The 11,820-nt window shown below is 37.8% G+C and overlaps 1 protein-coding gene across 1 annotated transcript; it reads right to left on the reverse strand.

The window, feature by feature from the left end:
* Positions 1–1,942: 1,942 nt before the first annotated feature.
* pithd1 (PITH (C-terminal proteasome-interacting domain of thioredoxin-like) domain containing 1) lies at positions 1,943–10,650 on the reverse strand. The gene is made up of 6 exons (XM_041809388.1): positions 10,314–10,650; positions 9,837–9,880; positions 9,478–9,555; positions 9,198–9,302; positions 5,971–6,079; positions 1,943–2,679 (listed from the first exon to the last, which is right to left on the reverse strand). The coding sequence occupies exons 1-6, from the start codon at positions 10,509–10,511 to the stop codon at positions 2,578–2,580; spliced, it is 636 nt and encodes a 211-aa protein (XP_041665322.1). The 5' UTR covers positions 10,512–10,650; the 3' UTR covers positions 1,943–2,577.
* Positions 10,651–11,820: the final 1,170 nt, after the last annotated feature.

Here is an 11,820-nt window from a genome sequence, read left to right on the forward strand (position 1 = left end):
AGAAAATAGAAATAAATGTCAAATTACTTGTTCAAATACCCATCTTTATTTACACATGTAATACCACAACTTCCTAATGCTTTTAAATAATTAAAAATTAACATTAAACCTTTTAATAACACTTATTTGTTCCCCTTTTCTGAATTTATTTAGCTCTTTCAGTTTGCTAGTTTTTTATGACATAAATTGAGTGTTAAGAGCAGCTCCTAACGAAGGTTTGCATTTAGAAATGTACAATGTATCTTTCTCATCCAACTTTTAGGGTTTATTATGTTAATAAATATAGTGTTATAAAATGTTAAAGAAAATGTGCAAACATTTTGCCTTATTGTTAGGCCTATGATTTGCCTGTATTTGGGAATTCAAAATAGCATTGAAAACAGTGAAACAGACACTTCGCCAGGAAAAATAGCTGGTAATAGCATCTGTAAGTGTTTTTTAAAATACCACACACAACCCTAATTGCATAGCTCCCTTTCTAATCACTCGATCTTTGTTTTTTCTAAATAAACTATAGAAACACTTGAATGAAAATTGTGAGTTTGTCTTTTCAACGTGCCAGCTTACATTTATATAAAGGGCTCAGCTTAACCTTTTTTTCTCACCAGCCACTGTGGCTGGTAGATTCCCAAAGTCACTAGCCACTCTGAGTTTTTTACTAGCCATAATTTTCTTGTTTTTAACGATTTTAAGGTTGACTATGGCATGCCAAAATGTACTTGATCTAGATCTGCAGTCCTTTAAAATGTAAATGACCGCTGTACCTCCAACTTTAAAATATTTTGTAAGTTTGTAGTTTAAAAAAAGTGGGCACAAATTCCGCACCTTGCATTTATCTTGGGGTAAATTGATCCATCTATGTGCTCACAGCTTCATTGCATCTACCAATGTAAAAGTGTTGACAAACACCGGCACTTACAGCTGAGCCAAATTAGAATAAAGCATGGGATGTGTCAATGATAAATTCAGCCTTGCAAAGTGGCTGGTGGGAGTCACTGCACTACCTGCCACAGCTGAAATTCACCTGCACCTGGTTGGTTGAATGTCCATCCCTGTACATAGCAGCTTAATCTAGCTTCCTCTGTGGTACTTTAAATTCTTTACAAACTCTGTGTTGAAAGGGAATAAAAACTGTAAAACCACTGAACTGATTCATACTGGTTGTCAGAGCTGCTCTGACTTCCTGATGGCCATCCTCCAGGGCTGCACCATGCCCCATCTCTCCTGGTGTCTTTCCACCTGCCTCCTCCACAACACAAGGCTGCCCCCCAGCATCTGGTCCACCCCACCAGTCCTGGGTACCGTTGATCAGGTAGGTTGAACGTTGCTGGTGGTGCTGAGGTGTCTTAACCAGTTCCTAAAATGTAACAACTCCTGCAAATATACAAATTGCTGCAAAGTATTCAAACTGCTGTGAAATAAATGAATTGCTGCAAAATATTTAAACTGTGGCAAATTAGTAGTAAAGTAACAATTCCTCTATACTGCACTTATCACTTTTATTGGACCATTTTTGCACTATCCCATGTTCATGTCATACCAATGCTGTGTGCATAACTGCTAATAAGTGTACCATTTCACTTTACACTAACACCTTACACGTTAATTGCAACTGATTGATCTTTTTGGTGCTGCAATGCCAGAATTTCTGGATCAACACAGAATCATTTTAATCTAATTCTAGCTTATCTTATTCCCCTCACTAGGCAATAAACTTGAAGTTCAAGCAAAATATACAAACTTACAAAATATAGAAAAATGTGCTGCAAAAGATAGAAACTACTGTAAAATAAATAAACTTCAGAAAAACAAAGGTGTATCTTCAAAAAGTTGATTTATTTCAGTAATTCAATTCAAAAAGTGAAATTCATATAGATTCGTTACACTGAAACTGAGACACTTCATGTGTTTATTTCTTTTCATTTTGATGATTATGGCCACTAGGTGGCAGAAAATGTGCAGCATGAGTTAGTCACCCTGTTGGCTTTATACAATGCAAATAAGGTCATTTTGCAACTACACATTTATAGGTATTCAAAACACTTATGTGTACAAACCCCAAAATGTGCCCTCGAGAAGCATATTTATGCTGTGTCTTATCTGCAGATATTTCATCGCGAATTATGTGTTTTGCATGTTTTTAACCATCCAAAAAAAACTTATGTGAAGGCAAAATACCCAAGATGGGAACAACCAAAAACTACTAGTACAAAATTGATTTCCAGCCATCAGTGTTTTATTGTAGAGTATCCATTATTTTATTGAAGTGGTTGAGAATGAGAGAATACAGGCACAAACAGACTGTATCTGTGAAATATTTCATGCATTTATTTTGAAGTTTTTTGCCCACATGAAGCCTTCACTCTCAAAGTAGAAAACAGCGCAAAACTTGGCATTTCTAGACACACCTGAAGCTCCCCGGTCCTCAGTGCTCAATCACCCGTCGAGTTCAACCAACCTGCTGCACGCAGCCTCCAACTCAGCTTAGCTCATCTTCGACAGTTGTCGATCAGACACCTCCAGAACCTCTCCTTCTGATCCTCATCGTCCTCTTCTTCCTCTGACTCTCTGAAGCTTTCAGGAGATGAAGTTAGTCTGTGGGATGATGCTCTCAACTTTGTGATCCGCTGGGTTTGCTGCCGCCTCGTAGTTACAGATCGTCACCTCATGTCTGTGAGCCTAGAGAGCAGAAGGAGAACAGGACTGGGTTAGTTACAGTAAGAAAAAAAACAGATTGAAGCTGCTGAGTTAAAATAGAGGCAGACATGAGGAGGGTAAAACTGATAAAGTTGTTAATGGCTCATAGAAGAGTTCAAGTTTTTAATTTGTTAGGCATTTGTTCGTATCCTAACTTATGAAAACAAAAACAGACTATAAGTCCAAAACAAGAGATATACTGATTTTGAAACAGTTTAAATGACAGTTGATGGTCAATATCAACATTTCTATTATTACGTTTTTTTTACATTTAAGACTGACTCTCTACATTTTCTCTTCTGTTCAAACATGAGCAGATCAGAGTTTCTTTTACAGGTGACTTCTTCTGCCCCATACAAAAATCCATTTGATTCAGCATATAGATGAACCAAAAAACTGATGTGACACCTCAGATAAACACTGACAGCTGACACCTGTTAATGCCACATTATTTCCCAACAACTGATATTAATCAACAGGATCAAAATTGTCTGATACTGATTTAAAATGGTGATTCAAATCCCTATCTAAACAACACTGAAGAGTTCAGGTATGTTCTACTGTCATTTCAGAACATTTTAGTACATGAAAGGCCATGACAATCTAGTACTTGAGTTCCAGTTTAAAAGAAAGCCATAACTGGGCGCCATTGTCCTTCACTGTGTTTGATGGTAGTATGGTGTGCCCTTATACAGGGGTTCCCAAACTTTTCAGCCTGTGACCCCCAAAATAACGGCATCAGAGATCGAAGATCCCCACCTTCTCTTGAGAGGATAAAGCGCACTTACATTTTTGGTAGTTTTTAAAACTTTTACTTACATTTTTAGGTCATATATATTTTACCCATTTACGACAAGTTTATATTGGTCTCAGGGGTCCCAAAAACATGCCTATGAAGTTTGTTACTGAAAAAAAACAATCCAGTATTGAATTTTTGCATGTCTAAAAATAACCCTCTGTTTCAGCCCTGCTCAGAACGAGCTGTTTCTGTGTCGTGGCTTTAAATATTTCTGAGCTGTCTGACTCCGCCCCTCTCAGGAAATGGATGTGGCTTCATAGATGTGGCTCTCCTGATCCTCCTCTTAGCTGGAGCTTAGACAATGAATGCATTTTGAATTGTTTTATTCTTTAGATAAAATAAGACCAGTGTGACAGAACTTAATCACACAGAAAAAGAGTGCTGACATAGCATTCAGGGTATAATCAGTGCTAAGCAGTGCAACAACAAATTAACTTCTGAAGACGTACAGTCATTTTAACTCATCTAATGTGAGTGTGTGTGTCTGTGAGGTGAGTGTGTGTGTATGTATAGGTGTGTGAGTGGATATATAGGGTTTGTGTGTGTTTGTAAGTGAACATGTTTAACTGGTCAACATTAAGTTTAAGGTGTTATAACCAGTTCTTAACCTCAAGTTATGTGTTACGTGTTAAGTTATAAGACCTCAAGTTATGTGAACACAATGACTGCCTCCTAGTGAATAAACAAAAAAAGAGTTGATGATCATAGGTGTCTGTTTGGGTATTTATATTTAATATGTGGACATTTACTGTAGTTCTGTGACTCTGTTAACTTAAAGTTATGCTTTCTATTTTTTTTCCTCTCATTATTATTGCTTTTAGCTAAAGGAGGAGAGTCATATTGGTCTTTGCCCTGGGCCTTCAAATGGCTTAAACCCTCCCTGCCTCACACCTGCAGCTCCCCCTCACAAATCGTTCTGTCCTGCCAGTTTGTTTCTTTCATTTTTCTGTTTCTGCAATTTGACAGTATCATTAGCACATTTAAGCTCAAATAAAACACCCACGTTTGGACAAGTTTTACTCAATTTTACATTATTTCAAAATGTGATCCGTGTGTGTTTGGCTCGTTGATGATGACGCGCATTGTGAAAGTCATCATCAAATACGAGTATGGGAGAGCATCGGCAGGGAGTGACTGAAGAAATGTGTTAAAAGGAGGGCATTAGAAGTTTATCTTGGAACAAAAGACAGCACACCTCTATGAATGAACTTAATGAAGACACGCGCCACCAGCGGACTTCCTCTGCGCTCTTTAACACACGTTCCTCCTTCCAGCGCATCCAACGGTTATAATATACAAGTTTTCATTTTAATTTGGAAGTTAAAGTCTGTCTTCTTTGTGTGGACTTATATTTATGGAGGATTTCGGGAGGATTTTTTAAAAGTAAGCCTTAAAAAAGCTGCAACTGGTCACTAGAGAGCCGAGGGGTTGAGTATCACTGCGTTAGTTGAATACTTTGAATGGGGGCACATTTTCCTCAACACACTCACTGAAAATCTCAAGTATTTTCGAGTCATCGGTCTAAAGTCCAAGTCAAGTCCCGAGTCATTGATGTCAAAGTCCAAGTTGAGTTGCAACTCTTTGATGATATTGTCAAGTCGAGTCCAAAGTCATCAAAATTGTGACTCGAGTCCAAGTCGTGTGACTTGAGTCCACACCTCTGCTACACACTATTAAGCATTAGTAAAATACTAGTAACTGAACTCATCATTTCTAAAGCGTTATTAGTAGTGCTTTCAAAACCTTTGATAATTTTGATTAATCCATCACAGGAGTGAAAAACACAATTAAAAATGTATGCTCACAATCTAATGCCATCACACAACCAACTAGAGTGGATTTGTTAACTTTTTCTGTCCTCTTAATTTTTATAATTCTATGGATAAAATCAACATTCAACAGATTAATCATATATTTACTACTGAGTGGGCAATCTGTCCTTGGTCTCAACTCTTGATGCCATTCAGAAATCTGTCCAGTGTGCAAATGTGTGAAAGCAGCTTTATATATTTTGCTGTTTTGTTTAACTATTTATTCATTGATGGGCAGATTTATTTTATTCCTTGGATAGAGCAACAGAATGCTTTTGGTGATTTTTTAAAAAAGATTTCTCAAAAATTAAGGAGCTGTGTTCCATGTTTCAACAAACATTCAATGACCTTCTGAGTGTCTGAGTAACAGGAGAAATACAACCTTCTCATGGAAAGATTTCATTCTCTCAAGATGTAAAATTCACCAAAATAATATCTTCATTCAAAGAAGTTCACATCTGACGCAAACAACACAAACAAGCGTGAAACCGGAGGGAGAAAAAGAAGCTTTTCAGTATCAGTCCCTGAAGCTTTTCAAATCCTACAAACAGGAGCACAGATAACATTTATATCAGCACAGAAACATCATGAACAGCACCTGAAAGAAAATAGAGCGCAATCATATTAAAGGTAAAGCTAAAACAAACATTACACTGAGCATACCTCTGAGTATTCTCCCCTCAGACCGATGTAATAGACTCTGCTGCTCTCATCTCCAAAGTTCTTTGAGATGTGGATGGAGAGATGCTGAACGTTGGAGAAACGAGCGATCCTAGAAAGCAAAGGAAAGCTCAATGAACCACGTGGGTCTTAGAAACTCTTTATAAAGAACAGGAGGGAATTAGAAATGTAGTTCCTGGGCTGTGGCATCTTAAATAAAACTGGATATAAGCATGACTCACTAAGACAAACAGAAAGAAAATCAGACACTTGCTTCCACTTCTGTTTTGAACGCTTGCTGGACCACATCACAAAGACTGGATTTCACTGCATCATGACCCTTAGCATCCAGCTAGTGATACGTTTTAGATACCGGCTAGATTACTGATTCAGGTCTCCATCCCTCATTAAGACTCTTCACTGGTAAGATTGCCTTAAAGGTGCAATAAAATATGCAGATGACAATCATCATCATGTATCGCAGCCAAGATATCAGCAATAATGGTAAAGGTATGTGAGAGGATTACCCTATCCTGGCTCAGTTTGATCGAAGAAACAACAGTAACCATGTTCTTCTCTGTTAAGAAAATCTGAGGTGAGCTTCCACATATCTATGTTGAAAGAAAAAAACGTGACAGTTTCAATGTTTACGTGTCTTCGCTGTGTCAAGCCCTGAAGAAAAAAAAAAGCTCATCCTTAATGAAACATTCAAACACAGCAAGTGTAGCTTACATAGCTGCATGAGCTACGTAAGCTACATGGATATGTAGTTAGCATAGCTATGGCTAAGTTCACAAAGCAGCTACATACATATCAATATTGTCTACCAAGCGCAGTTAGCTTAAGCTACATATGCTAAAACTCACGTTGCTGAAGCTAACTTAGCTGTAGATAGCATAGCTATGTAGCTAACAGAGCTATGTAGGTAACATAGCTAAAGCTAAGCTCACAAAACAGCACATGTAAGCTACGTAGATACATTATCTATGTAGCTGTTAGCTTTAGCTATGTTTGCTAAAGCTCACATTGCTAAAGCTAACTTAGCTACACAAGCTTATGTATTGATGTTAATTATGTAACTAGAGTAGCTATGTTAGCTTAAGCTAAAGCTAAGCAAACTATAAAAATCTTGGATAAGAAACCATAATAACACTGTGATCTAGTCCTGAAAACAAAATGGTTGAGCTTTGATATTTCCACTATGTTTCTGGATATTCTAATTATGCGTGTTCTGTGACAGCTATTCTGCCCCCTGAAGTGTCTTTGGCCCTTTGAATGGGGCTACATAAATCCAGGTGATTATTGTTTTTATTATGATAGCCAAGCTAGCAGGCATACAGTGAAGTGGACATGGCATACTAACAACAAAAAAGAGAGCATACGGGTTAAAGTGTCAAAAAAGACCCTCTTAGTGTGACAATTTCCTACTGTAAAATGCTTGATTGCATGATCAGCAGCATATTTCAATCTCATCTAGAATAGAGAATAGAATAGAATAGAATATCTTTATTGTCATTGTACAAGTACAACATCAAAAATGATGTCCTTAGGTGCTTCATTCATTCAATCAAGCAAATTAAAGAACATTATAAAATTAATACGATAAATAAGACTAAATAAATAAGACATGTCATGTACACAAACAGCCATACAAAACACCAAAAGGTAAAGAGCTGATCTGTAACTGTGTGTGCTGCCATCTGAAGAGTTTTATCTGGGGTTGCCAACTGCCTATTATTAGCTGGGACATCCTGTACTCTGAACATTGTTGTTTTGGTTCTTCTGTGACCTCCTGGGTGAGTCCTCATTGAACTCTTGAAGTAATTTTGGTAGGTCGGCAACTGCTGGGAAAGTTAACCACTGACTCAAGTTTTCTCCTTTTGTGGATAATGGCTCTTACCAAGGTTTACTGGATTAAAAAAACATTAGAAATGCCTTCAATCAGTAAAGGGTCAAATACCGCTTCACAGTGCTGTACTTAAAGCTTTAAAAGCCACAAATTGCACTGAAACAAGTTGTTTCTATAGTTGGTCTTGTCCAGGTTACACATAAATGTGGATTAAAAAAACAGATACGTAAAGAGAAAAGAATGAGACTCAACCAAAGCTTTCTGCACTTTATGCTGTTATAAGTTCTAATAATGCAGGAGGTAGACATAACCAACACGGCATGCTGCTACAGAGATGCTGGCCATCTGTGTAGGCCTACCACACAGGATGCAGGTGCAGCACAGATCTGATCAAACTGAACTTTAAATATGTGACATGTGACTCTTCATGTAAGGACTTTTCTCTGGATGTGTTAATAGTGAGTGAAGTAAAATTAGTGTATGGGGCCTCTCTTTTGGATATAAAATCATTTTTTTTATTCTTATTGTAAGACTCCAACTGTGATTTATCTTTGCATTATTTTTGGGTTTATCAGTGGTTCTCAAAGTGGAGTCCCGGGACTGTTAGAGGTCAATAAGGGGGTTACCAGGGGGTTCCAACACAATACTTTAGCCTTAAAATAAATGATTGCCAGGTTTTTTTGCAGTATGATTCACTTTCTGTAATAAATAGTCATGTACATACATTTAAGAGCACAGAGAATTCTTCACAGGGCCTGACGTACCACAACCCAGGGCTCGGGAGGGTTGTTTTCGGGCCCTTGGTAAATCCACAGCCCGACCAGGGGTTTTAGGCAACCCTACTACACACTCAGACAGTACCCTATGCCACCTCTTACTCCACCCTAAAGGTGTGGAATTTGTTGTGTTTTCAACAGTTTTGTTTTCCCATACGCCTGATAATAAGCAAATACATCTAGAGCATGACTGGGGTTGTGTCAGTCATCCTTCCAGCCTAATGGTGCCCTCTGGCAGCTTAATTGCGACATCTACGCCTCAATTTTAGGCCGAACATGCCTTAAAGTTCTGCACAGTACTGTATATCCACATTATTCTCAAATGGCATGATTTTTTTCTGTTTAGGAGTCTTTTATGGAAAAAGATAGATTTCCCAACATGAAAATAATCCAGTTTTAGTGTAACTTCAGGTCAAATACTTATTTCCCCCACATAAACTAAATTCACATACGAGGCCTACACTGCTGTGGGACTGAACTCCAAACATAATGTGTACCTTATTTGGCAACCTTTACTGTGCCCCATAAGGTAGTGGTTAAAGGTGCTGATTTGGTGTAAGTAAGAAAATTCTGTGAGTAAGTGTTACTGTTGATATTTTCCTCACTTTGTTGGGTACTCGAGCTGAGCCAGAGGGTCTCTGTTGAGTCTGAAGGCTTGTTCAGGTTCTCTGCCAGTGTCGTCGAATGACATGTGAGGGATGTTCTTGTACCTGAAGTTAGAACATAAAATCGTGAAATCTCTGCACTCCAGTCAAAAAAAGGGGATAGAAGTGTGTAAACACAAATTGCTAACAAAGATATTGATTTAAAGCTTTATTGTAAAGGATTTCTTATCAGCTAAACCCTCATTTTTGAATGAATTTGGAAGTAAAAACAGACACTCACAGCCTTATCTCAGCTGGATGAGAGTCATCATTCTCTCCAGATATGATGATACCTTTTAGCTTCACGCTGCCTGTAAAACTGAAAGAGAAAAGAGACAACAGACCAGCGTCAGGACAGAAATAACAACGCTGCGAAAGAAGAGAAGTAAAGCATCACAGGAGAGAAAAGGGGAATTGTAGAAATACATAAATAAATAAATAAAGACAGGATCAAAAGGGCTTTAAAAACTGAACAGTTTCGGTCATAAAGGTAATCTCAGACTCTTCTACAATCCATCTTTGTTTGTTTTAGCTACAAAAGTCAAAAGAACCAGGAAAGACATAAACTGTCTATTAGTGTCATGATGTTTGGTGACTTACGGGATGTTGAACAGCAGCTCCTCATCTGCATCACTCTCTACATACTAACAGAAAAACATTAAATTACAACAGAGCACCAATTAAACATTATAACGATGGCATACTGGTTGGACTAGTTTTGACCACAAAGAGCAATAAATAATCATCATATCTGTTAGAATAACAACTTAAAATACCACTAATAGGTCATAATATCTGTTCAGGGCCGTGAAATATTACATAATAAGCACTTCTGGTGCTTTATGTCACTGGTATGACTTATTATTTTACTTTCTTTGAAGATAGTTATTACAACTTGCTTCCTCGGCTTCTGGTGTGTCTCAGCTTCATTATGTTAATAAAGTTTTTCTGATTTAACCACTGGACAGCCAAAGATCGAGGTTAAAAAACATAGAAAGCCCCCACTAACTTCCTTCGGGGACAGAGGGGACCAGGGCAAGATAACTGGCTGAGGGAGAGGCTCTATGCCGCAGTTACCTTGTCCCGGTCGTTCCGCTGGTCCCAGGGTTTGAACACCAGCTTCCCGTCTCCGTCTCTGCTCTCGTTTAGGCACTGGAGCTTATCCAGGTCGATCCGCCGGTACAATCCGTATTCCAGGCCCCTCTCCGCGGGCTCGTGTTCCCCCTCACACCCGCAGCCGTGCCCGTGTCCGTATCCATGACCGTGTCCGGACATCGTGGGTCTGAAACGGTAACTTTCCGTTAAAGTTGGCTTCGCTGACTAGGAAGTGATGAGAGAAGACCCTCGTTGACTCTTTTAGTAGAATGTAAAACCTCAGGGCAAGTTTCACGGACTGAAGCGAACTGACGTTTGCGTCAAGTAGAACGAAGCTCTGAGAGTACTTCCGGTTTAATATTTTCAAAATAAAATATATTTAAAGGGGATTTTCTTTGCTAACTTAAGAGGTTAGAGCAGGACATGCCAATGTATCGAGTTTTCAAAATGTTTGGTGATGTAACTTCAGAGGAGACATTGGGTAAGTAATTATTGTTTATATCTCTTTTTTAACAATTGGCGGTCAGGACCCAAAAGTGGGTCATGGAACCATTTCCAGAGGGTCATAGATTTGTTAATTTAATTATGATCCCCATCAGCTGTACCCTTTAGCACAGCTGTTCTCCCTTGGATCGAAAAGCAACATATCTACAGGGGTAAAATATACATTTAAAAATACAATAAAGCACTACAGTGTGTACGAACTTTGACATGATGAAGAGAAATCTTAAAGTAAACAAACAGATTAAAAACTACAAACACATGCCTTACCTTCTGAAAAAATTGTATCTTAAAATAAAAAGTTTTAATGTGAGTTGGCAAAACAGACACATAAAAAATGCATAAAAATAAAAGTTGTTGGTTGTTATCATCATAATTAAGGCTGTGATAACCCCCTTAAATGGAATCAAATTTGCATGTATATAAAGATATTTGATATTTTGTGGTTTTTACTAAAACTGGCAATGAAAGGGTTAAGTCATCACCCAAAATGAATAGACATTTTATACTTATGATCATATCTGATCTTAATTTAAAAATAATGCAAAAAAATGCGGTTGTGTTGTGTTTTTACTGCTATGTACTTACACCCTGAGTGTAACAATTTATTTAAATCTTTTTATAATAAAATGCCTTAAAATCAAAGTTTTTGTTCATAGTCTCCTTCAAGGAAATTCACTTTACATGTTATTTGCCATGTTGTATTTGTTATGATACAAACGTTAGGGTCACTTTTTTAACTAAAACTGACATTTAAAGAGTGTAAATCCCCGAAATGTATACATATTTTACATTTATGATCAGGTATGACTTTGATGGCAATAATAGCTTTTATCCACCATGTGAGGGTTAATCATGGGTTAACATATCCCTACTGTGTGCCAAATGCATATAAAATGCCCTTTTGGTGTTTTATTTTGAAAGGGAGGAGTGACTCACAGGAAGTCATTTTCAGTATCTCTTTACAGAATGAACAGCAAAACACCAC

Source organism: Cheilinus undulatus, linkage group 16 (assembly GCF_018320785.1).
Source record: "Cheilinus undulatus linkage group 16, ASM1832078v1, whole genome shotgun sequence".
NCBI classification, from domain to species: Eukaryota; Metazoa; Chordata; class Actinopteri; order Labriformes; family Labridae; genus Cheilinus; species Cheilinus undulatus.

Bases quoted from the DNA above. Each gene is read 5' to 3' on its own strand.
- pithd1 (XM_041809388.1), bottom strand. From the start codon at position 10,511: ATGTCCGGACACGGTCATGGATACGGACACGGGCACGGCTGCGGGTGT. The intron at 9,303-9,477 runs GTGAGTGTCTGT...TTCTAACTTCAG, and splicing joins CATCCAGCTGAGATAAGGCT to GTACAAGAACATCCCTCACA. The intron at 2,680-5,970 runs GTATGCTCAGTG...TCTGCTCTCTAG, and splicing joins TGAGGGGAGAATACTCAGAG to GCTCACAGACATGAGGTGAC.